This window comes from Pleurodeles waltl, chromosome 3_2, assembly GCF_031143425.1.
Source record: "Pleurodeles waltl isolate 20211129_DDA chromosome 3_2, aPleWal1.hap1.20221129, whole genome shotgun sequence".
In the NCBI taxonomy this organism is placed as follows: domain Eukaryota; kingdom Metazoa; phylum Chordata; class Amphibia; order Caudata; family Salamandridae; genus Pleurodeles; species Pleurodeles waltl.
Window position 1 is genome coordinate 50,943,569 of NC_090441.1, and position 27,597 is coordinate 50,971,165.

Here is a 27,597-nt window from a genome sequence, read left to right on the forward strand (position 1 = left end):
GCTTAGAATTATACGAGCACAGCACTATGTGCATTTCAATCACGTATAATAGTGACGGAAGAGGAGTTTTTTTTCCTGTTTGAACAATAGTGCTAATTTTCTTGCAGTGTTGCACAATTTTAGTAAACTGGGCCTCTCTTTGTAGATAGAGGAACAATCCACAAGCGTACACAATAGAAAGGGAGGCGATGGTGTTCCGGGTCACTGTCTAGAGATGTTGGGAGGCTGCCTGCTGATGGTGGGGGTTCTGTTAGGTTTGGTGGGAAAGAGGTATTGTTTAGCTTGGTTTTATTGACCAAAGGAATGACTGTGTGTGGCTGAGTTTGCCTGTATTTTGGGACATGAGGTGGGCAGGTTGGCATGGGTTGCATATGAATAGGTTTGAGTGTTTTGAAATGCTTTAGATGGTTGAGCCATGCTGCATTTGATATGTACAGCTTCAGCGCGTTAGGCGTGGAGGGGTCTGGTTCGGATTGAGTGAGATGGCTATGATTTTACATATTTAGAGTAGGATTATGGATTCTGAGTTTGAGATTCATGTATTAGGGGTGGGTCACGTTGCTGTGGAATACCTGGGGGGATTGGCTTGTAATGCTGAAAATAACGTGACACAGATACACACCAGTGTTGATATAACTATCCCCCACAAAGTATGTTGAAGTGGATTACTATGACATTGAGTCAGCTGAACCCCAACTAAGTGAGAGTCTATGACCAAAGCACTTGGTTCACAGTATCGCTGTATTAGACTTTACATCTTTGGGCGAAAGTTTGCCACAGGAATAGCAGGTCGTGGTTAGCACAAATCAAAACAGATAATCTACTTCTGTTAAATTATTAGCAGTAAAAAATGCTCTATATTAGAAGAAGCATATATAACATAGGCGTATGAATTGTTTGCCTAGTTTTAGAGTCAGATATTTGATAAAGGGTTTTGCGTTCTGTGGGCTACTATAATTCTTGTAAGCGGTTGTAGATGGCGTGCGTAAGCAGGAAGGTGTGTGTTCAGTATAACTTCAATAAGATTTGATAGCAGTTAGGTATTAATCCCATTGAAAAACAGAGACTTGGAGGAAACATACCAGATACATATCCTTAAATTACCCAATAACATTGTTTAGTTAATATATGACATATTTTCACTCATCTTGGTTTCAGAAGGAAATATTCATTGTTGGCTGCAGCCGCCAAGGTAATACCTCAAAACGTCTTAATTTTTCCTTTTCAATTTATTACTTAAAAATGTGCACTTCTCAAAATAAAAAAATTAAATAGTCAAAAACGAGATATTCAGAAGAAGTTCAAAATTGTGAACTATAAGGTAAGAAGGGATTCAGAAAACAGGAAAGAACAGGGGAAGAAAGTGAAGAAAGCGCATAGATTGGAGAAGGTCATACTAATAACTAAGAAGGGGACAAAAGAAAGCAACACAGATCCAAATGAGGCATCGGGAACAGTTAAAAAACAGAGAAGGAAAGGAAACAGAAAAAGGGAGTATGGGAGGTTACCCCACAAGGAAAAAAGGGAACCAGAAGAAGAAATGAAATGAGTGAAGCAGAAAGGAAATAACAAGGGAAAAACCTGATTTGTTAAAAAAAGAAGGAAAGCCAGAAGTAAAAAATTGAGAGGAATAATATTCGAATTTTAAATACATGTACATTCAACATACCCCCAGGAATAGCCAAGTGCTGATGTAGAGAAGACATTCACCCCCTTTGCTTGCCTTCAGATATGCCACCGTACCTCTCTCCCCTTCCAAGTTATTGCTTACTTCATTCTTGGCAGGTACTGTACAATAGTAAATCATTTCACAAAACCCACTAAAGAATGGGTGACTTTCCTGACTTATGTCGGTTTCTCTCTACATTCCCATGAACTGACCACCACTTTTCCTGGTCTGTGTGAAGTAGGGAGACACCTTATACCAACACAGAAATACTGTGGGAGAGTGATGTGCTGCTTTGAATAGGCCAGAAAGGTAAGCAGATTGGTAGCCATCTTAACTATAAAAACAAACTTGGCCCCCATCTATGCATGTTACAACTTCATTGTTTCAGACATTAGAAATAAGTGTACCATCTTCTAAACAAGTTCCTTGCTATTCATGACATTTCTTTCTCTTGCCAACCATGCACGCAAGCTTGTCTAGGATTTCCTTGTTGTAAATAAGATTCGTGCCCCCAAAATAAATTTGTAAAAAAATTATGTTTCTCATTTTGAATCGCGTTGTCGGCACTCCGTCATACATCTTTGTGTATAACGTGGACAAGAGTCAATGGTGAACCACAGAAAAATAATCCACAACCCACCATAATGGAGTGAGACATGCCGGCTCATAACCCAGCGTTTTCCTGCCAGGGCTGGTTGTGGTAAGTTTTTCCATAGACGCCATACGAGGTTCTACCTTGACAAGAGTTGTTTCCCATGTTCTTTCTGGTCCTTCCCATTTGCCACCCCCCCTTTTTACAGCGCAAATTTCAGTCTTTGGAGGAGGAGTGGGCAAGAAAAAGTATATAGCCTCCATTCTATGGGGTCACTGTGGGTCCCTCTTCACATGACAGTGCACCGGTTGCGGCGCAGCGCCCCCTGGAAGCGGATTGCTGTGTGCACATGCTTGCAGCGGGCACAGCCAACACTCTTGAGCAGTTCACTGAAGAGCAGCAGGATGTGCCAGTTGTACTTGGCTGAGCACTCGATGTAGCCACATTTCCAGGTTTTCTTCACCAGGTTGGATACGTTCCACCGAGGGATCACACGGCCCTTCTGCAGGTCTCGCTTGTTGCCCACGATGATGATGGGGGTTTCCGTGGTTCCAATAACCCTGGTGTAGATCATGCAAAGTAAGAAATATAATTGAAAATGAGAGAGAGAAAGCAATTGAAAGAGAAATAACGAGTAGGAAACCATTAGTAACCAGCAAAAGATAGATGAAAAGTGGATGTGAAAGGTAAGGAAGATGTGGAAGGGGACCAATAGATTAAGCAGACAGAGAAAACAATGGAAAGGAGTTGGTGATCAAAGAAATAGATTAAGTGAGAGGGTTGAAGAGAAAAAGAAGGGGTATTGTTTTAATGATGAATGTTATGAGAAGAGGATACAATTTATTTTGACAGCGATAAAAAAGATGAAGTTGGTGAGCAAGAAAACAGGGACAGAGGCACAAGCGAGATATTAGGGGCAGCCATGGTTGATGTGAAATATAAAAGTGCGTGGCCGACATTAAGAGGTGGATATGGAGAAAGATGTTTGGTAAGAGTGATTCGTTGCCAAAGGGAGCAATAACACGATAATAAAGATAGCAGGTAGGTATAAGAAAAGGAAGGAGGATATGCGATGCAGAAGGCAAGAGAAAGTGAAGCAATACTGATAAGATTGATAAAAATGCTCAAGGGAAGTACAGATAATATGGGAGCAAGAGGATACGACAGATAATGACAACAAGGAAAGGGGCGAATAAAGGAAGTGAAATAAAAAGGATGCTTGGAGCAAGGATCGTCGAACAAAGAATGAGGGACGAAAAACAACACAAATCAACCTTTTCATTTCTAACATCACGGCCCTAGCATATGTCTGACAATTTGAGCAGAATACTGATAACGCCCAAATTCCCCAGCAACCATATTTTAAGACAAACAGCTACCCCTGTATAACATCAACACTGCTAATGCTCAACGTTAGCTCTAGACTGTGGAGGTCATGCTTACATTAGCACATAGTGCGATATCAGTCTCTCGGAGCAGATTAAGTGCACCATTTGAGAGATAATATGTTTATTGCGCTAGTGCAATGCAATTTTGCATGAACATTTGCAACTATTAACTAGTGCAAAGATTGCATATTCATGAAAGAAATGCATATTCATGGACACACAAGTGCAAAAATGCATTTTTTTCCACCAGTCAAATGGTGCATACATACTTTTTGTACTAAGCAGCAGGTACAAATGTAGCCACAGTACAGACAGGGAAATCTGTTTGACAGAAACTTCAGAAGACTGGCCCTAACTTAAACGGAGAAGCGAGTCACAAGCCCTGCTGTGTCCTATTTGAGGCCACCAGACCTCCTGCTTTTTTCTAAAATTAATAAGTGGTTCAGAAATCGTCCCCAAGATATTAAAAGAAGATAGACTGCATAGGCACTCTAAATGTCTTAAAACTGGACAATGGATAGGATTTGTTTTTAAATTGCACCTAATTTGTGCAAAATCCGGTGTATCACACAAAATACATTTCAACTTTATCTCGAATATCCTTTCTCTACCAGGATTTAATACCCTGCAAGAAAGAACAAGATACTTACCTTAAGTAACACTGTTTCTGGTGGATAATCTATCTAACTGCAGATTTCTCGCCTTTAGAATATCTCCAAGAGTTAGACTAGAGCTGGAAGACTTTTCCGCATAGCCCTTGAGCACCAGTAGGAGGTGTCATGCAGTTCCGTGTTGACTTAACTCCACCCCAGATGTGACAATTGAAGTGTTATATGGGTGCCCACCAAGCTTGTGGATTTGAGTTTCTTTCTGAAAATTATCCACACACTTGATGCCCAAAAACTAATGGTTCACGCCAGTGTGCAGACTTATCATTTTTATTTTGGGTCTTTTTAGATAGAAAAGAGATTATTCCCCAAACCGTGAATGCTGGAAGGCACAGAGGAATCTGCAGCTAGCTAGAGTATACATTGCCATTCTGCTGCAAGAGAAGACCCTCCCAAAGTGGCAGCCTTATCAGATAACAGATGCTCATGCCAGATGTTGTGAGTATCACACTCTTTTAGCCCAATCCATAGCCACTAGGGTGACCTGGGCCTGGTAGTTAATGATGTTTTTCAGAACGTGGGACAACAGTGGAGGCATACAGGAGTCACATGCTACACTCTAAGCAGAACGAATCCTCAAACAATAGCCTGCTGAGCTTCAATGTGCAAATGTGTTGACATTCTGCATTCTCAGTGGTGGTGGAAGACACCTTGGGCTACCTCTTGGGGTAGCTGACAATCGTGATCCACTAGTCTTGGTCAACAGTTTGTCTGCCCCACCATTAAAAATTTCCACCAGGTGGTGAACTGTCACAATTCAGCCTGATCCAGCCTCCTGGCACTGTGAACAGGACCCCACCCGCTAGTTGTAATACCACATGGCAATGGTGTTGTCTGTGACCAACACTAGCCTTCCTTTGATGGATGGGGGAAAAACCTTTAACACCAAGCGACTGGTCTGCAGAAACAGAAGACTGATAAGGAGGTGGATTTCCGTCGCAGACATGGAGTTCTTTGAGCTCCACCTCTCCCACCTGACCTTCACAATCCAGCAGTGAATCATCCATCAAAACTGTCAGCTCTGGGTGGGGAAGGGAGAGGAGTCTGTCGCTGGTCCAACTGCAGTTGATCACCTACCACTACAGACTTTTGCATACTACCCTGCAGTGGAGGCCGGCGATGTGCCTGAGCAGTGAGGCAGGCCCCACATGCACACACAAACATACTCATACTTACCCATCTATTCACAAACACATGCACATACATCCATCATTTACAAGCACATGAACATATCCATTCGTAGTACGCACAAATACAAAAACATTCATAAATACATACAAGCATCCCTCTTTAAAAAAAAACACAAAAAAACTTGCCAAGCCACAGTCGTGACGTCGGGTGGTGGGAGGAAAGCCTCAGTGGTTCCAGTGAAGGTTTTGGAGAAGGGACTGCTGGAAGATCCTGCCACCTCCTCTAATTGGCTGACTTGTCATGGGTCAGCCGATAAGAGGAAGACTTTCCCTTACTTGTCACAGAGTGGGATGGGGGACTGTGAGACTTGCTGACCCCACCTCACTCTGTGATAAGGCATACTGATGAACAGCCGGCCTTGGGTACTTCTGAGCCTAAAACTGAAGTGCCGAGGACCGAGTCTATTGGTGACACACCCCCTTGTCATGGTTGGGAGGACCTCATCACGCTTTGCCTGGTTGAGGTCACACCTTAAGGGCTGTGAAATCTTCAGACCGGCTAAGCTTAGCTAAGGCAGCCAGGCACCTGTACATTTAGCACATGTACAGCATCTGGCTCTCTGACCTGAAAATGAAGACTGTCTGCAAGGCTGACCTTTGCTCAATCTGACACTCTTCATGCTTTGAAAAATATAGGTGTTGGGACGTGGCCCTTCTGAACTTAACCATGAACCGTGCTTACTCTTTCCTTGTTGCATAGCCCACTGACACAAGACCCCACTGCAGGGGCTGGCATATGCCACCAAGCATGGTCGACAACCAGGTGCCGCAGGCTAGCAGTCCAAGAAGCTTCAGAGCCATCCTCACTGAAACATCAGGATCATAACCCGAATGTCCTGGATTCATTGTTCCAGAGGATAGGGTGGAAAATGAACCTTATCCAGGGTTACTCAGATGAATGGGAATCTGCAAAGGAGCCAGGTGTGACTTTGGCACATTGATGGTGAATACCAGCGATGTAAGGAGGTTTGCCATCTTCTGGAGGTGGTCCATAACTGACTGTGGTGAGCCTGTCTTCAACAGCCAGTAATTGAGATAGGGAAAGGCTGGTACCCCCAACCTTCAAAGGTATGCTGCAACTGCTGCCATCACATTTATTAACACCAGTGGGGCACTGGTGAGACCGAAAGGTAGCACAGCAAAGCGCTTATGGCTAACCCTAAACTGCAAGTAGGGCCCTGTGGGCCTGCAAGATGGGGATATGGAAATAAGTGTCCTGCAGCTCCAACACCACCATTTAGTCTCCTGGAAGATCCAGGGCAGATAAGCATCCTATATTTATCCTTCCACAGGAAGAAATTGAGAGGTGGAAGATCTAAACTATGGCAAATGCCTCCACATTTTTTTTAGCACTAGGAAATAATCAGAGTAACATCCCGTTCTGTTCTCTGAGGCTGGGACCCTCTCTACAGCTCCTTTCTCCAAAACAGCCTGAACTTTCTGCAGCAAAATAGATAAATGGTAAACTGAAAGCCACTCTAATGTAGGTGGAAGAGGCGGTGGGGCAGAAATTAATAGCAGGGTGTAGGCTTGCTGGACTATTTACAAGACCTACCTGTCTGATGGTATAGCTTGCTATCTGTGAAGAAAATGAGTGATCCTGTGCCCCATGGGGTGATCGTGCCTGCTAAGTGAAAATTAAAGCAGGTTAGAGGCTGTTGCAGGAGGGACTGGGGACTTGGCATCTCACTGCCTATGTAAGCCTGGATGCTGTCTGCCTGATCCCCTACCCTATACTTGAAAGGACTTGGGTTCCTGTTGTTGGAGTGGTGGGCCTTTACGCTGTCTGAAGGTGATACCCCTAGTGATGCCTTCAAATGGATGACATTTTTTGGATACTGCCTTGTTAGTGTGAAAGACTGAGGGAGCACGCCGCGGTTGGTCTATTCTCTTTGAAGCACTCTAGGGGTTCACCCAAGAAGCAATGGATCGCATCCACATGTTGGTGGTGGTGCACCAAGCTAGTGCTGAGGCCTCACTGGATTATGTACTCTGCCACATTCTGGCCATCTTGAATGGTCTGTGCCAAGTTGGTGGAAAACATTTCTGGGACTGCTCATAAGATCTCATGAACAGTGTCCCATAAGGCATGGGATTACCGTCCCAGCAAACAGCTCGCATTGACTGACCTAAGGGGGAGGCTAGCCAAAGAAAACATTCTCTTCCCAAATGTCGCAATTGTTTTCGATGCTCTCTCTCAGGAAATAGTAGGCAAATAATTGGGGGTTAACACTGCTAATGGAGGCCTGTTCTACCAGGCTCTTAGGAGTAAGGTGTTGTGTGAAGAGTGCAGAGTCACCCAGAGCAGGTCTGTGACAATGTGACACCATTCTGTTTACAGGCGCGAGAGACCAAGGCTTAGTTCAAGTGTCTATGAGGTTGTTGTCAGGGCCTCACTGAATGGCAGCAGGGGTTCAGATGAGGTTGTAGCATTTCTGTGAGGATGATGGTGTTCACCTCAACAGAAGACAACTGCAGATCTAAGATAGCCACCCGTCTAATGACCATGATGAATAAAGCAGACTCTTTCATGGAAGGGCAATGGGGTAGTGCCTAGCCCACTGTCCTTTGTAGGTTCATATAAAAATTGTCCATCATATTGTGGGGAGAACTCATACTCACCATCATTACCAAAAGATGGTTGTCTCTGGTCAGAGTTCGATCCAAACAGTTATGGAGCATTGGGGAGCGGCTCTCAGGTAAATGTACTGTCTTATCAGAGACAGAGTATATGGGGCCGGGCATGTAGGGAGTGAGCTTGAGTCCGGCTTCGGCCGAGGTCAAGACAGATATGATTGGGAGATGGACAGAACAAAGGGATTGACGTCTTCCTCGTGGTCTGTGCAGACATCAATGCAGTTAGAACCGGCATGGAGTGCACTGCCGGACGTGGAGTCTGCTACGAATTGGAGATTAACCCAAAAAGGGGTTAGGAGACACATACAGTGCCGAAGGCAGACCTGCCTGCAGCAACACAACTAGTGACATCAGCGGATGCATAGGGTCTGAAGACGTGTCAAAGGAAGGAAACAAACTGCTGAAGATTTGGAGGTTGTCCTTCTTAAATGCCTCAATCTGCCGTGGTGTTGCCAATTGACCAGGGACTTTGGGGTGCATTGAAATTATCTCCTCAACAGGTACTAAGAGAAAGATTGCAACTTCTCAGACAGATAGTGGCTACGCAAGGAGAAGGCCCACTCAGACTTCTAGTGTTTCTCTTTTACTTTTGACTTATCCGAAGACTTGCACTGCAACGATGATCTATCATGGGACTTTCCAAGAGAGAAAGAATGGATCCATGTCATTGACTTCGTTTCAAAAGTTATAGTTATAACTTAGTTATAATTTGCGCCTCGCCCGAAATTTACTATAACTCACAGAACTCCATACACAGTGTTGTGAACTCACTAGCCAGACAAGATTAACTATAACTTGCCCCTCTACCATGAAGTCTTCACATAAATTATGTTACTTCAGATGTTATGAGTGTTCTTATGAATGCTATTAACACACATGCTACAAGTGATGGAATATGATAGGGTATAAGCTGCGCATGTGAAAGACAGGAATGGACTTCACAACACCGTGTATGGAGGTCTGCAAGTTATAGTAATTTTTGGTGGGGTGAAAATTATAACTAAGTTATAACTATAACTTTTACATTTCTAATGTTTGGGTAGTTTAAGTGTTTTGTATATGAATAATAAATTAATTCATAACTAATCTTTGAATCTTTAACCTTTATTTTTTTCATTTTTTTTTACACATTTTTAATCTTCATGATTGCCTATTGTAGGCAGCCCCACAAGTTTTATTTATGGCCCCTTGAGTGCCCTGCTTGTTCTCTTCCCTTCCAAAATCACTTCTAGAGATGCCCCTGTGCCGCGATCCGGCGCACACTCACCTGGTTTCCAGGATCTGTTGTCTGATAGTTTTGATGTACTCAAAGCTGTCGAAGCAGCAGATGTCGTAGACCAGGATATAGGCGTGGGCACTGCGAAGTCCCCTGCAGCAGGCATCTGCCCACTCCTGAAACAGAGAGAGAAAACCTGTTATACCTGTCAATGACGTCAAAGTCAACTGCATTGCTTAATGTGTGCCGGTGGTAGCAGGTGTTCACCACTGGGACATATTTATGAGCACCTAAACATAGATAAAGTGCGGGTAGTACTGCATTTCCGTTTGATTACCCAGGAGGGTCAAAGGTACAAGTTCATAGGCGCTGTCTTTCCCAAAGAACGTTTAGTTTAGAGTTTCCTGCTGTATCGGCAATAAATCCGATCAATGAGAAGAAACGTGAGGGAGAGGGTGTGTGGGGTGGAAGCGGAGCTTTGGAACAAGTAGTGCACGTAGGGTATTTCTGATACATAAACAATACAGCTCTGCTTCTCCTCCAATACAATCACTTACGAAGAAGATTTTACACATCAGAATCGTCAAAAAAAGAAAAAAATACTAAATTGCATGCAAGAGGCAAACTGTAGAGCTGAGTAACTTCCTTTAAGCATCCACATATTCAAATATATGGTAAGGATAAGCAGCCTCTGAGAAACTGCAAATTCTGCACATAAAGAGAAGTTCATGATTAGAACTGAGATGTTAACATTAAAATTGCATGTTTCCTCCAAAACAACTGTAAGTAACTTCTGTGTTGGCAAATGAAAGCATTTATTTGAAACACTTTTTGCAGTAAACCTTGCAAAAAGTGACAGCAGAATTGTGATTGATGTGAGCGGCTTGCTTCGGCGCTCACCGAGAAGGTGAAGGCCTGTGCACTTTCTCCTATCGGCTGTGCAATACAGCTGGGAGGAGAAATGCAAAGTGTGCATGTGTGTTTGGGCCGGCCAAACACACGCACACTTTTGGTGCACGAACCACTCCTCCCCTCCAGCCCCGCCTGCCCTAATCTGGCTCAGCTAAAAAATAAAATTTTATTTTTCCTTCTGCTAAAAGCAGTTGGATGATGCTGCTCCAAGTTAGCGGAGAAGCCGCCCCTGTCTTCCACCAATATACTACTTGCTGCATAGAGTACTTTCAAGCTTCATAGTCTTCAAGTGCTCTCCAGGTAGTAATCTGCCTGGGTTACCAAGGAAGTATGAGCACACGTCTTCACTTATATCTTGCATTGCCAAAGTCAGATGATTTACTATCCCTTGCTCTGTAGTAAAAATGTGGTCCTCTTGAAATCTGGAGTGAAGAGATCTGTGCTCCTGGGTCATATCTCCTGGCAGTGTAGAGAGCTGGCGGTGCCAATGGGTGGCCTTGGAAATGACAGTGGGTTGCTCCCGAATGGTCAACCCTAGAAACATGTTGGACCCTTGGCCTTATTTATATATACTTATTATTTATTTACCAATTAAGTGCTGCTGACAGGATCACTGGAACAAAGCAAATAAAATATCACCGCAAAGAGATCTTTCTTGTTCTTGGCCCTGTGACAGAGATTAGGGATTTCATGTTTCCATTAACTCATGTAAAACACATCAGTGAAATCAGAATTTAAATTATTGAGATTAAGTCAATGTATTTATTTATTTCGAAGTGAGTTTAGTTGGATTTGTTACTGATACACAGTACCCTGCTTACCTCATTGACAGCAAAAAGAACAGATAATGGACGGCATACTGAACAAATCAAACATTCACCCCCAGTCACAGATCTGGGTTTAATCCATCATTACTTTGCTCACCATACCACCCCAGGTTGAACCCAGACCTATGCAAATCAGTCTTGATCCTGATCCCCATGGGAACAGTCCAGCCTGAATTGCCAGGCTAGATCCTCCCTGGACCAGAAACCAGAATCCTGGGCCTAGTTTCAGGGTATCACTCCTCATCAGTCAATCAATCAGTACTTGTAAAGCGTGGCTTATCACCCGTGTGGTCTCAAGGCGCTGTGGTGGGCATGCTGATCATTTGAAGACCCAGGTCTTGAGATCCTTCCTGAATTGCTTCAGTGATGCAGCCTATCTGAGGGTGAGAGGGAGTGTATTCCATGTCCGGGCTGCAAGGCAGGAGAAGAATCTTCCTCCAGCTGTGCTTTTCTAGATTCTGAGGATGGCGTCAAAGGCGGAATGGGAGGATCAGAGTTGCCTGGCAGGAGTGTAGGTCAGGCAGTGGTTGATATAGTCTGGTCCGATGTTGTGAAGTGCCTTATAGGTGTGAGTCAATAGCTTGAAGGTGATGCGTTTGTCGACCGGGAGCCAGAGAAGGTCTCTCATGTGGGTGGAGATGTGGCTGTGGTGGGTGACATCCAGGATGACTATTGCTGCTGCATTCTGGATTCTCTGTAGTCTTGCTTGTAGCTTCTTTGTGATGCCAGCGTAGAGTGCGTTGCCGTAGTCCAATTTGCTGCTGACCAGGGCGTGGGTGACCATCCTTCTAGTGTCAGTGGGAATCCACTTGAAGATCTTTCAAAGGAGCCGCAAGATGTGGAAGCAGGCAGAAGAGACGGCATTGACTTGACTAGTCATGGAGAGCATTGATCCAGGATGATGCTCAGGTTGCTTGCGTGGTTGGTGGGGGTATTTCCTAGGGCAGCTGGCCACCAGGAGTCGTCCCAGGCGGAGGAGGTGGAGCCAAGTATGAGAATCTCTGTCTTGTCCGAGTTGAGCCTGAGGCAACTAGCTTCCATTCAGGTGATGACTGCTCTCATACCGTTGTGGAAATTTCTCTTGGCCGTTGATGGGTCGTCGGTCAGGGAGAGGAGCAGCTGGGTGTCGTCGGCATAGGAGACGATGTTTAGTCCATGCTGTGTGAAGATCTTAGCGAGGGGGCCATGTAGATGTTGAAGAGTGTCTGGCTTGGTGAAGATCCCAGGGGTACTACTCTGCAGCATATTTCTTAGACTCCGAAGTGTACCGTGGAAGTCTGACACGCTGGTTTCTTCAGGTCAGCAAGGACTGAATCCATTCTAGTACTTTGGTGCAGGGGGTGGAGCAGAAGACTATGTCGAATGTGGCAGAGAGGTCAAGGATGAGAAGGGCGGTGGTGTCTGTGGGCCAGAATGGAGCGGATGTTGTCTGAGGCTGCAAGGAGGGCTGTCTCGATGCTGTGGTTGCTCCTGGATCTGGACTGTGAGGGGTCTAGAATGTGGTTTGATTCAAGAAACTCCGTCAGTTGCATGTTGATGGCCTTTTCTGTTACCTTGGCTAGGAAGGGAAGCAGCAAGATGAGTGTAGTTTTTTAATCTCCCTTGGGTCGGCATAGGGTTTCTTCAGGAGTGGGTTGATTTCTGCGTGTTTCCAATCGGATGGGAAGGTGGTGGTTTCGATGGGGCGGTTGATAGTCTGGCAAAGCTCTGGTGCGATGGTGGAGCTGGGCAGGTTGAAGATGTGATGTGGGCACGGGTCCAAGGGTGCCCCTAAATGGATGGAGTTCATGAGTTTTCAGGTGTCTTATGTGGAGACAGGGGTCCAGAGGGTCTGCAGCAAGGGGTCCCTGTTGATGCTGGTGGGCCATGAGCGCAGATTTTGGTTCTTGAATCCTTTGTAAATGTCCTGGATTATCTGGTGAAAAAAGGTGACAAGGTTGTTGCAGGGGGGGGGGATGTTTGAGGTACCTGATCCAGGGTTCGTTAATTCTTTGACTATGGTGAATAGCTCCTTGCTGTTGTGCGCATTGTTGCTGAAATCCAGCAGTACAGGTTGTGTGCTGAGTCGTTCGTATTTGTGGCATCCGGTGGGTGGGGGGGGAAAGAGTTGCTCAGGGCATCGGTGAGATGGGTTTTGGTGACTTGGCTCCAGTTTCTGCCTGGGGAGCAAGGGGCGTGGTGGCATGCGGTGGTCTTCATAAAGGTGAAGTGGACGCATCAGTGGTTGGTCCAATAGATTAACATGCTTGAATCAGAATAGCAAGCAGTAAGTAGCACATTTTCTGTAGTTGGCTATATAAACATTCTAGCATTAGAAGACAGTATGAACATCCTTAACAGTTATGTTTGGCTCTAAATATAACAGAAGAATTGCAAAATTCTTTAAAATGTGCATTAATGCAGTAGCAAAGCGGATGGTGGGTAATACCACATGGCTCACCTTCATTGGAACAGATGTTTGAGGCCTGCCTGCCCAACTGCTGCATCCCTGAGCATTTCAGTATCCAAGCAGTAGTGTCTTGTGAAGGCATGTGCATTTTTCAATGTTGCAACTCAGCAGATGTCCGGTAATAACACTCCTGAAAATAGCGCACAGGACGTGGAAATAGCTCTAGTTGAAAGTGCGTGCACCTTTGAGTCTAAAAGTAGGCCAGCTTTCTGATGGCAATGAACAATTGCACTTGTAATCCACCGAGAAATAGTCTGTTTAGTCACTGGGAACCCTTTACTATGGTTACTGCAAGCAGATGGTTTGTTTTTCGAAAAGATTTTGTTCTGTCCAAATAAAACTTGAGACATCTCTTCAGATCTAGCGAGTGAAGTGATTTTTCCACTGCCGTTTAGGGCCTAGGGAAGAAAGTTCTCAATACCACAGGTTAGTTGAGATGAAAATCCGAGGGGACATTGGGTATAAATTTAGGGTTGGTGTGTAAGATGACGCTGTCCTCTCTGAATTGTAAAAAAGGTTCCTGTATTGTGGCCACGCAGGGGCTGTTAACATTATCTGGCAGGGCTCTGACTTGATCTTGCTGATCACTCTCGGGAGGAGAGGGATTGGAGGAAAAGCATAAGCACAGATTCCTGACCATGCAATCGAAAAGGCATCCCCCCACGGCCCCTTCTGGTGATGCCAGCTTGCGTAAAACCGGCATTTGGCGTTCTGGAAGGTAGCGAAGAGATCCAGGTTTGGTTTGCCCCACTGACAGAATATTTTGTTCAGTGTCTGTTGATCTAATTCTCATTCGTGGGTAGATGTTGTTAGTCTGCTCAGAGAATCTGCAATGGCATAGGACGTGTTCTGCTTTTATGTGCACCAAATGCTGAATGCTCCAATTCCAAATGGCTTGTGCTTCCTGGGATAGAAGATGGGAGCGAGTTCCTCCTTGCTTGTTGATATAGTGCATTGTCGTGGTGTTGTCTGTTCTAACAGACACCGATGTCCAGCGAATTCTTGAAAGAAAGGCTTGTAGCGCCAAAAATACTGCCCTCAGTTCGAGGAGGTTGATATGAAGAGTGTGTTGAGAGGTTGGCCATTTGCCGCTTACTTGAAGATCCTGTAGATATGCACCCCATCTGTCCATTGACGCATCTGTTGTTATTGTTAATGAGGGGATTTGAGACAAGAATGGTAGTCCTACCGAGGCATTTGCACAAACTGTCCACTAGTTGAGAGATGTTACCATTAGTGGAGTTACCTGTATTATGTCTTCGAAAAACCCTTGCACCTGTTTCCATTGCTTGTATAGCTCCTCTTGCAGTGGGCGCATATGAAGACAACAGAATGGGATCAGATTGATAAAAGATTACATCATTCCTATTAATGATTTGTATCGTCAAACTGAAAGAGACTTTTTTGTCTGTAGACGCTTCTCTAGTGCAATCTACATTTCTTGCCTGTCCGATGTTGGGTATGCTTTGGCCTGCTGTGTGTCTAATATACCTATCCGTTTCGATGGCTGGAGCACTGATTTCTCTTGATTGAGATTGAGGCCCAACTGCTTGAAGACACAAGGTTGCTGCAATAGATTTGCGCGCTACCTGGATAATGGGTGCTTTTACTAGCCAGTCGTCCAAGTATGGGAAGACTTGGTGTTGGTTGCATCTGAGGTAAGCTGCGACTGGAGCTAGGCATTTGGTAAAAATCCGGGGTGCGGATTTGAGGCCAAAGGGAAGTACCTTGAATTGAAAGTGCTTGCCGGCTATCGTGAATCTCAGGAATGTTCTGTGACTTGGATGAATGGGTATATGAAAGTAGGCGTCCTGAAGGTCTAGGGAAGCCATGTAGTCTGCTCTTTCGATAAGCTGCAAGATGTCCTGCAGTATGACTATGCGGAAAGTTTGCTTTCTCATGTACTTGTTTAGCTCCCTTAAATCTAGGATCGGCTTCTATAAGCGAGACTTTTTATGAATCAAGAAGAAGCGGGAGTAAAAACCTTTGCCCCTTTGGGAAAAGGACACAATCTCTATTGCATCCTTTTTTTAACATAATCCCCACTTCTAAGTTGATCAAACGCAGGTGTTTTTTTTGCACCCGAGAAGGTGGTGTTAACGGAGGAACTTGCATAAACTCTAGGAGGTGGCCGAATTGTATTATATCTAGCACCCATTGGTCTTTGGTTATTTGACGCCAATGACGGAGGTGATTTTTCTGAATTCCATGAGGTTTTGATGGGGATGAGTGAGATGTGGAAAAGTAAAATATCGCACCCTCATGCAATCACTGTATCTTGACATCTGGGCATCCATTTTGAGAGTAAGCATCCATTTTGAGAATGTCTTGACAAACCTTATTGTTGACACTCTGGAGAGTGCAGCTGGAGACAAACTGCCTTGCATGATACGCTTTGGGCAGGATGTGAGCCGCCCACGTAGCTGTGGTTAAGCCGATTCTGCCGTTGTCTAGAGAAAAAGGTCGCTTCGACGGAACAACCTGTGGTTGGAACACAGTTACACCTGTTATTTTTTCTCTTTTCCTCTCGCACTCTATTCTCCACCCCAGCTTTGACATTTCTCTGTCTGCATGCTATTTTTTACGTATTTCCACTGACGCACATAGAAGTGTTTTTCTAAAGTTTGCTTGATGGAAAATTATAGAATTATTGCCATTCGCTTGTGTTGTGCAAGAAATGTATAAAAGCTGCAAACTGCGCAATGTTAGGCAGACCACTCCCTAACCCGCTTGGTGAGGGAGCTCTCCCTTAACTCGAGTTATTGAAATAAACCTTGATTATACTCCACGTCCCGGACTCTGTCTCCTTCCTCATTTACCTATTACTAGAAAATTATGAAATAAAATAAGGTAAAATAAATTATTTACCACATTTTTGGCACCCGAACAGGGACCTTCCCTTCTCTACACGCGCCGGTTTTTGCCGGCCGCGGTGTTTTCCCCTGTTTCCTCTCTTGACGGACTTCAGGTGCACCCGGTGGGGATTTCCCACCGAATTCCTTCGGAGATGCGGGGGATTGACTGAGACCGGCAGACATATGAGGCGGTGAGAGACGCGGGAGGTCCATACCCGAGCCCGACATCGAGGAACTGAGGAGTCCGAGACGTCTGAGACCCCTGACACGCGCAGCGTCTGGATTCGATCGAAAATTCTGGATTTGCTGTTCGGTGAGTATTACTGAATAGTATCAAGACGTTTTCCAATTAAGGAAACGGTAAAAGTATAGATTTAGTAACAAAATGTCGTTGTTTGCCAAATTTAAGACTAAATCTAAGGATAAAAAGTTTTTAGAAAAAGAGGTGGTTCTTCCACCTAAGGACACGCCAGCTAGATTTATGTATAATAAACATGGCATGTCGGCAATAGTCTTTTTGGACTTATGGGTGGAATATACTGAGAAGTTGGAAGAAAAATATCGGTGGCCCAGCAGCGGGACTTTTGATATAGAAAGTGTCCTTAAGGTAGAGGAACAGTTGTTCAAAAGGAAAGCGAGACAGGCTCAATTAGATTCTGTGGAATGGTGGAGGAAAGAAGCCCATAGGAGACAGGAGAAAGCTCAGAATAAAGTTGAAAAAGCGCAGAAAATGTCAGAAAAAGCGAAGTCAGACGAATTATTGCAGACAGGAAAGGAAACAGTTCTTGACCAAACAAATAGAGAAAAACAAGGAAATATGACCGGTCTGTATCCGGTGTTACCTAAATGTGAGGTTGCTGGTCAGGTTAAATTGAAACATGGTCTCCTTCCCAGCGCTCCTATAGATTTTGAAGAATAACCCCTCATAGACTTATTGGACGTACCACCCCCGTATTCTACTGATATGCGGCCCGTCCATCCTGGACCTGGTCAAGTGGTAACACTTCCCCCAGCTATAATTGACAACCTTTCAGAACGCACCCGACGCCTTTCTCTGGTAGAGACAGCGGGAGGAGACGAAGCAGCGGGCGGGGAGGATAAAGTGCAGTGTCCCCATGATCCATTATATAAAAGATATCCCGCTTTGGATGAACAAGGAAAACAGTTAGTTGATATTTGGACTAAAATAGAGAAAATGCCTGCAGTACAAAGTACCATTGACAGTATGATTGAATATATGTTACGAGGTGGAGATTCCACCGCATATACAGATGTTATGAAGGGGAAAAATAAGAGACAAAAAATGCACATATATACTTTCATGACACTTCTCTTTGCACGATATTTCCAGGCAAATGGTTTGAAAATTCCTACAAAATTAGCAGACATTATTAATGACCTTAATGAAAAAACTGAAGAAGTAGAGGATGAGAAAGATGGAGCAGTAGGTACCTTATTGGCCCTTATGATACAACAACAACGTAAATTCAAAGAGGGTCCCTCACGACCTACTAAACAATGTCCACTTCGTGGGGACCTCGGAAAAAGAGAAAAATTTACCCCCTCTACGTATACAACTGTTTCCTTTTTTCCCGAGGCCCCAACGAGTGAAGAATTATATGAGGAAACAGAGGAAGCCTTAGAATGGTTCCTTGATCAGGAACCTCCCTTAACAGTTGAGGAGCAGGAATTAGCTCGTACCGCCACCCTGTGGACCTCGCAACCAAAAATATACAATCCAGATGTCATTGCCCAGTTATTTTCTAATCTCCCACTTACGCAACGTAGATTGGCCAGTATATATATGACCCAACACTTGATGACGCTAAATAAAATAATTAGACCCCATCAAAAGGCCCTCGAAGATTTATTGTCTAAGTGCACGTCCTTAACATTCGTACAAGACCCAAGTCTGTTTTTGAACATATTCCTTGAGGCTAGACAGGAGTATCATGACGAAGTAACACGAACACTTCTTCGGTCACGACACCATGATTTACAACAGAAAGACACACTTCGTCATTTTCCTCTCAGAGAGGTACACCCACGAACAGATGTTGGAAATAACTTGCACAGAGTTTTTGTATATACCCCCCTTACTAAAATGGAAATTATGAAAATGAAAGAAATGGTTCCATCCCATTCTAGGGATCCTACAGGATTCTTTAAAGAACTCGCGGATGTCCTTACGATGGGAACATATACATTAGCAGATATGACAATCATGTTGAAACATTTGTTGCCCTCGGGAATTTATGAAAAATTGAGAGAGAAAAACTGGGTAGTTGATGCTGGTGAATTAAATTGGGCAACTCTTGAAACACGTGAAAATGATCGCGCAGCAGGGGGAGATATACACCAGGATATAAAGGCGTTGCCAGGTCTTATTCTCAAAGTATTACCCCAACTCCTCACTACTAAAAAAGAGGTTTGGGACGCCATTTCGGCTTGTAAGCAAAAACCTGGTGAGGATACTGGGGATTATTATTCCCGATTAGAGGAATGTTTCGCTATCAATAGCGGTCTTAAACCAAATAGTGACTCTTACCCCCACCTGTTTGTGTCCAAATTGGTAGAAAATAGCTTGCCTAAATTAAAGGAAAGGGTTCAAAGAGTTGAAAGTTCCTGGCAGGCTCAGACTCCCTCCCAAGTTTTACGAATATTACAATATCATCAAAATAGACTGAGGGAGGAAGAAGAGCGTGAAAAAACAAGACTGAAAGAAACTAAGATAAGAGCTTTAGTCGCACAGACTGTAATGCCCAGAACAGGCCCGCCGCCACAACAACAAAAGACAACAACTACCTCCAAGGGTGTTTGTAATTACTGTAAGAAACAAGGACATTATGTCAAAGACTTGCAAGGGAATGTAACATGCCCTGTTCTGAAACACAATTTGGCCACCGGTAAAACGTTATCTAGACCCCATGTTCCTCGGGAACAATACAAAACAGAGGGAAGAGTCCCCAAGAGCCAGGATAGAGAAATAAAACAGAGCGCACAGATGTACATGAATGGAGAGGATAATGGGTATGCCGACTTTCCCAGTTTCTTCTGAAGTTGCCCAGGGAGGGAAGAGGATAAATTGCCCCTTATCCCTATACCTGTGGACCAGACTGGTCCATATGTGGACGTTCACCTCCTGGGACAAGAAAATAAGTTTTTATTGGATACCGGGGCAAGCAAAACAACAATTGATCACAATGAACTGCCTCAAGCACCACTGTCAGGTAATAAAAATGTTTCCCTAGGTTTTTCAGGTCAGCCCATTACTAGTAGTACTTCAGAGCCCTTACCTTTACAAGTCGGCCCCCTCACCACGACCACCGATCTTCTTTTAACAGATGCTTGTCCCGAAAATTTGCTAGGCATTAAACAACTGAAAGAATTGGGAGCTATTATAGTATGCTCCCCCAGGACGTACGCCTTTTCTTACGAGATTTTAAAGGCCACTATACCGTTAGAGAGTTGGATCCTCGGCTTGCACACCTTCCCCCCGAATTGTGGGCCACCAGCTCCACCTCGGTTGGGCGAATGACTATTGCGCCTCACAAAATTATATTGAAAGATGGAGCCATACTACCACGATTACGCCAGTATAAAATACCTCCGCAAGCTGAGAGAGATCTCATTTCCATCATAGAAGATCTCATCAAAGCAGGGGTAGTGATAGAAGTACCTTCAAACACAGTTAATTCCCCTGTATTACCAGTAGCAAAGAAAGTCCAACAAGGTGAAAATCCCAGTTATAGACTGGTAGTTGATCTACGAGAACTCAATAAGTGTGTGGTGTCCCAACATCCTGTTGTACCAGATATCTCCACACTTTTAACTACTATTGATTGTGAGGCATCTTATTTCACCGTCATCGACCTCAAGAATGCGTTCTTCAGCGTACCCATACATGAAGATAGCCAGTATTTGTTCGGGTTCTCACTGTCCGGAAGGAGCTTCCGGTTTACACGAGCTCCTCAAGGCTTCACTGACAGCCCGAGCATCTACAGTCAGGCATTAAAAAGACAATTAGACACTATACAAATGCCTCAAAATACTGCACTCCTGCAATACATTGATGATTTACTCATCACGGCTCGCTCTGAACAGTCATGTGTACAAGCTTCGTTAATTGTATTAACGTTTCTTGCTGAAAATGGTCATAAGGTGTCACCAAACAAGTTACAGTTTTGTCAACAGCAAGTGGCCTACTTAGGGCACTTGCTGTCGAAGGAGGGTAGACAACTAACACAAGAAAGAATACAGTTGGTACTAAATATACCCCAACCAAAAACACAGAAACAAGTACGTGAATTCATAGGATTAACATCCTACTGCAGACAATGGATCCCTCAGTTTGCATTAATATCTAAACCACTTGTACACCTCACAACATTGGAAGCAAGTGCAACACCCCAACTTCCCTGGACAGAGGAACATACACACGCATTCCAAACGTTCAAACAAGCAATGTGTCAGGCTCCTGTATTAGCTACCCCCGATTACCACAAAGATTTTACATTATTTGTTACTGAGAAAAATGGGACTGCTTTGTCAGTTCTTACACAGGAACAAGCAGGCAAACAAAGGCCGTGCGGATATTTTTCATCCACTCTGGATCCAGTAGCGCAAGCCCTTCCTGCATGCCTGAAAGCTGTAGCAGCGACAGCCCAAGCTATCAGACAAAGTGACACCATAGTATTAGGACACCCACTAGTAGTAAGGGTTCCTCATGCAGTGGAACTACTACTCAATAGAACACAGACTCAACATTTGACCATAGCCAGATTGACAGGGTATGAACTGACACTGTTCCAACCCCACATTCAAATACTTAGATGTAACACCCTGAATCCAGCGACACTCTTACCTCTCCCTGAAGAGACAGACGGAGTACATGATTGTATAGAAGTGATTGAACAAGTGACGAAACCAAGATCAGACCTAGGAGATATTCCTTTAAAAGATGCGGAACAAAATATATATGTGGACGGCTCATGTAAAAGAAATGAAAAAGGGGAACTGAAAGCGGCCTATGCAGTAACCACAAAAACACAGGTACTAGAATGTCGACAAATACCAACTCTCTCGGCGCAGGCTGCAGAATTAATAGCCTTGAGTAGAGCTTGTCACATAGGGAAGAAAAAAAAGATAAACATTTACACCGACTCACAGTATGCCTTCGGGGTAGTACACAACTTCGGAACACTGTGGAGAGAAAGGGGCTTCATGACATCCCATGGATCAAAAATACAACATGCAGACCTCATAGCACAGTTATTGGACGACATACACTTGCCCGAACAAATAGCTGTAATTAAATGCAAAGCACATTCAAAGGGAACAGATGATGTCGCTATAGGAAATGCCTTAGCAGACCAAACAGCTCAGGAAATGACACAGAAAGACGTAGACAAAGGGTCACCCCATGACCTTACATTTATAGGACATACACAAAATACCAGAGATACCGCTATTGATATACTAGACATACAGAGTCATGCTACAAAAGAAGAAAAAGAAAAATGGAAAAAGGAGGGAGGGATCTTGACAGACCAGGGATGGATGGTGCCACACAAAGCAGTCTGGTATCTACCAGACGCCATGGTACAGATCATTATAGAAACAATACATGGGCCAGCCCATTTAGGAGAAAAGGCTATGCTAGATGCAACAAGATCTATATGGGACAATAAGCACCTTAGAGCCGCAGCCAAAAACAAGGTCCAAACATGCATGATATGTTGCCAGTACAACATCGGGAAGGGTGTGACGGTAGGCTCAGGAGGATTTCATCCTCCAGAACATCCTTTTGAGGTCATACAAATGGACTATATACAAATGGAAAGATGCAGAGGATACAAGTATGTCCTTGTAGTAGTATGTACATTAACAAGGTGGACAGAAGCCTACCCCGTACCTGATTATACTGCCAACACCACTGCCAAACAATTGATTAAGGAATACTTTCCTAGGTTTGGTCTACCTCGAGTCATATACTCTGACAATGGCCAACCATTCTCATCTGAATTAATGAAGAAAATTTCGCTCTTGCTGGGATACCAGTGGAAATTCCACTGCGTACGCCACCCACAAGCAGCTGGTTTAGTCGAGAGACACAACCAAACGCTAAAAAACAAATTGGCAAAAATTTGTGCCGATAAGAAAGTTGATTGGATAACAGCTTTACCTGTAGCATTGTTCTACATGAGAATGGTTCCCCATTCCAGGACTGGACTAGCTCCCTATGAGATAGTTTTTGGTAGACCACCTAACATATGGGGGACACCGCGAGCTAAGGCTATAACAGACATTGAACTACCTGTGTTGACAGATTATCTGGCTTCTTTGATGTCTGCACTTCAATCTTGTCGTTCACAGGTTGCAGCTGCATTTCCTGATAATACCGAACCCAAAGAACACCAGATCAGACCGGGAGACTGGGTCCTCATCCGGAATTTTGATCGCGCGACGCCTCTTGAGCCCAGGTGGAAGGAACCCAAGCTTGTTCTACTAGTTACCCGAACAGCCGTGAAAGTCGAAGGACGGAAGGGCTGGTTACATGCCAGCCACTGTAAGAAATACTTTTCTAAAGAAGGGGCAGAGGACACCTTGCCTCACCTGATTCCAAAACATTCCGAACAATTGACATTACCCACAGAAGAAAGTCCCCAACAGTTATACAAGTCGAAACTTAGGTCTTCTTCCCGAGCCCAGGTCACTTAAGTCCAAACAAGCTCCTCTTGTTGGTGAAACGGCAGGGGCTCAAGGGAGATACGCCTAATGGCAAGGCTTGTGACAGAAACAAGGATGGAACAAAAGAGATTAAGGGACAAATATAAGAGAAGAATATGTACTGGAAAAAATATTTTTGTATTGATATTAATGTTTTTGTTGGCAGCAATAGCATGTGTGAGTTGGATACTGTATGTGGTTTTTCCCCCAAGCAAACGAGTTCAGATACCACTTAATGACACTCAAGAACACACACATCACGATCTTCCACCTCATGAGTTGGCACATAGAGTAGCTATGCAGAACAACACCTTTGTGAAGCTATTACACTACTCACATCAAGTGGTTAATACCACTAATTGCTGGATATGTGGACGGATTCCCCCTCACCAAGATGAAGGGGGTATGCCATTAACACCATTTCCATTCTCATATAACGGCTCATGCGAGGCCTGGCTTGCCCTGATCACAGCTTACAACAGGTCTGAGATGCCAACAGATCAAAAGAGCTGGCCCTGGGGTAATCTAAACGCTGTCCTTCAAAAGGTCTGTTATCCTGATGAGGAAGGGTTACCACAGGCTAATGGAACGGTATTCGAAAGCGAAGAATACCGACAGGATGACTTGACTTTTAAGCTGAAAAGGTCCAGGTCTCAAGGAGAGGGAGGGCCAATAACCATATCCGTTTTCAAAGTAAAAGGACACCTGTGCATCCAGAAGACTGGCACTATCTCTGTAGGATACAGTGAATGCAATTCTACTGTGAAATTTACGGATCATGGTCGGTCCTCATTTCAGACCACCAGACATACCTATTTCATTTGCGGCCAGTCTGCCTATGTCCGTCTTCCCTACAACTGGGGGGGGGAGATGTTATATATCCTTCTTATTGCCACCTGTTTTCCTTGCCTCTTCAACGTATCACAAGGATCATCGAATTAGTGCAGGGAGGTACAAGAGGTATATAGATGCATCCGGAATAGATCAAACTGAAACTGCTGCGGAACAATATACTGATTTTAATAGAGGTTTTTTCTTCTTCATCGGACCGGTGCAGAACAGTAAGCTTATACGTAGACTTACTCGAACAGTAGAGGCAGTTGTGAATCAGACTATAGCCGCTTTGGGGAACTTGACTCAGGAACAATCCGCTATTAGAATGGTAGCGCTCCAGAATCGTCTTGTTCTCGACGTCATACTAGCGGAGAAGGGTGGGGCTTGTAAAATTATCGGGTCGAGCTGTTGCATTTTCATTCCCGATAACGCCCCCTCAGTCTATAAAGCTATTTCTAAATTACACAAAATAGCATCAGGATTACATCAGGAACCAGGCACCTGGACCTGGTCAGGATGGTTTTGGGGGTTGGTATCCTCCTGGGGCTGGAAGTTACTGTCCATAGTCGGGATAATATTCGCAGTACTTATGGGGTGTTGTCTTTGCATACAATGTGGTCCACCGCTCTGTGGATTGTGTATTACCCTGTGCACTCCTAGAAGACATACTCAGGAGGAGGAAAGTGCAAGGACCTACTTCAATTGCCGGTAGAAGACCGTGATTGCACTCTGGTGCAAGGAGGGAATGTGGAAAAGTAAAATATCGCACCCTCATGCAATCACTGTATCTTGACATCTGGGCATCCATTTTGAGAGTAAGCATCCATTTTGAGAATGTCTTGACAAACCTTATTGTTGACACTCTGGAGAGTGCAGCTGGAGACAAACTGCCTTGCATGATACGCTTTGGGCAGGATGTGAGCCGCCCACGTAGCTGTGGTTAAGCCGATTCTGCCGTTGTCTAGAGAAAAAGGTCGCTTCGACGGAACAACCTGTGGTTGGAACACAGTTACACCTGTTATTTTTTCTCTTTTCCTCTCGCACTCTATTCTCCACCCCAGCTTTGACATTTCTCTGTCTGCATGCTATTTTTTACGTATTTCCACTGACGCACATAGAAGTGTTTTTCTAAAGTTTGCTTGATGGAAAATTACAGAATTATTGCCATTCGCTTGTGTTGTGCAAGAAATGTATAAAAGCTGCAAACTGCGCAATGTTAGGCAGACCACTCCCTAACCCGCTTGGTGAGGGAGCTCTCCCTTAACTCGAGTTATTGAAATAAACCTTGATTATACTCCACGTCCCGGACTCTGTCTCCTTCCTCATTTACCTATTACTAGAAAATTATGAAATAAGATAAGGTAAAATAAATTATTTACCACAGAGAGGTGGCCTGCACTTGAACATCTTCATTGTCTACAGGAGGAATCCTTGCTGTGGAGGCCAGCTGTACGGGCCGAAGGTGGCTGCCGCTGCTGGTATTGCAGCCTGCTGGTGTGGCTAGGGGCGTAATATACTGGATACTTATATTGCTGGTATCCTCCACAAAATGAAGGCTGGCTTCTCCCTCTGGCTCCACGAAAAGGAGTTTTTCTGAACTGGAGAGTGCCAAGCAATCTGGCAGTGTCAGTATTTGATTTTATAGCCTGAAGCGCATCATCAATGTGCTTCCAGAATAATGCTTCCCCATCATAAGGGAGATCCAAAATCTTTGTCTGTATCTCAGACCAGAAATTAGTGGCTTTAAGACATCCTTGCCACCTTAACACTACTGCCCCAGCCAATTGCCTAAAACCCATGGCTGCGATATCGAGTGCACAGTCAATTATCTTGGCAGAAGAATGTTGTCCCTCCAATAATACCTTTTTTGCTTCACCCCTAATGGTTTACGAGAGTTCTCCTAAATACCGTGCAATGTCCAACCATAGGTCCAACCATAGCTGCCTGTCATACTTTCCAAGGAGGTTTGATGACCTATAAGACATGCCGGGGCATCGTTTGAGGCCTTATATTTTTTGTCTAGCTTTGTTAAGACTGCCGGGACTGTTGCAGTGTTGCGCATAATCTTCAGCCCTGACTCTTTTTCTGTAGGGCTCTTTAAAATCATACAGGAAACAATCCTGCTGCGCTGATGGCATCAGCAAATCAAAACGTGTGGCCCCTTTTTCCAATAAATTGTGAAAACACCCTATCTCCTCCGGGGGGGGGAAGGATTCTACTGTAGGCTGAACAGGAGACTCAGGTGTTGGTATGACATATATGCATCCCATTCGTCTTGATGGGTGCAAATCTCACCCTCTTCCCCGCCTTTAGCCGAAAAAGTTGTGACCTGTGACAAAATCGTCTGAGGAGAACTTTGTGGATGAGGCGGAGGACAGACCTGAGGCTGTTGGGGTTGCTGTGGTGTTGCGGGCGTCACAGTGGTTTGTTGCTGTTGTACGGATGTGACTACTGGCGGGGAGCATTCTCTGTAGTCTGTTAACATAGCCTATAGGTCCGACACCAAACCGGAAGGTAGACATACCAGTTCCTGTTGTGGCTGAGATTGGTGGCGATTGTACTGCCAGTCATTTTAGGACTCATCATCTGAATATTCCGGACATTTGACATGCAACGGGTAAGGGCTTCTAGCTATCCCATATAATCCATCCTCATCTGAATCATCCTCATCCAACAAGTGGGACGGTTAATAGGCGTGAGACTTTAATGGGAGATGTGAGGGATGGTGTTAAGCTATGTTTTCTATGTCTTTTAACCTCTTCCCCGCCACGGACGTAGCTGGTGCTCCCCCGAGGGCCTCCCTCCCCCCCGGGTGTAGGGCTGGAAGGGGAATCGCTTCCCCTTCCACCCCTAACCCCCCATACGCTCCAGTGACATCTGATGACGTCAGCGTGCCAACGCGTGCTGACCTCATCAGATGTCAACTCCCGTCGACCTGAGGAGAAAATGATTAGTTTCTCCTCGGTACGGGGGCAGGGGAAGTAGAGAGGCAGGAAAAGGGAAGGAAAGGCATAGCGATTGTACTACAGGAATGCCCACTAGACACCTGGGTCTTAGTTTAGATTAGGTAAACAAAGAAGGGGAGTGGCCCCTTCGGCAAGGGTCGCTCCCTAAGGGGGGGGCAACTTATTATAAGGCCATTTCTACCCCCGGGGGCAGATCGGCCTATATTAATTAGGCCGATCTGCCCCCAGGGAAGGCAGAAGCCATTAGGCACTAGGGATGTTTTTTTTTTTTTTTTGTTGTATGTTGATAAGGGGAGGCACCCCTTAGGCAAGGGTTGCTCCCAGGGGGTAATTTTGTTTATTAGGCCGGGGGCAGACTGGCCTATATTAATTAATTGTTTTTAGGCCATTTTCAGAAACCACTTGGGCACCAGGGATTGGTGTATGTGTGTGTTTTGTTTGGGGGTGGTAGCCCCTTGGGCAAGGGTCGCTCCCTATGGGGGCACATTACTGTTGGCCATATCTGCCCTCTGGGCAGATTGGCATATTTTTGGAAGGCCCATCTGCCCTCAAGGGTGTAGAAAGCCCACCAGAGACCAGGGAAGATTTTTTTTCAATAGATACCCCCACCCTAAATAAATGGGGCCAAAGATGTTCTGCCAGTGGGCAGATGGGGCAATTACCCC

At 44.7% G+C, this 27,597-nt stretch overlaps 1 protein-coding gene across 1 annotated transcript in view; it reads right to left on the reverse strand.

The window, feature by feature from the left end:
- Positions 1–1,097: 1,097 nt before the first annotated feature.
- The window catches only part of RASL10B (RAS like family 10 member B), a 210,775-nt gene continuing 184,275 nt past the window's right edge, over positions 1,098–27,597 (reverse strand). The window contains exons 3-4 of the mRNA XM_069226740.1: positions 9,412–9,536; positions 1,098–2,821 (exon numbers count right to left, since the gene is read on the reverse strand). Of these exons, the coding sequence (XP_069082841.1) occupies positions 2,551–2,821; positions 9,412–9,536 (396 nt within the window). The 3' untranslated portion in view covers positions 1,098–2,550. The remainder of the gene's footprint in view (positions 2,822–9,411; positions 9,537–27,597) is intronic.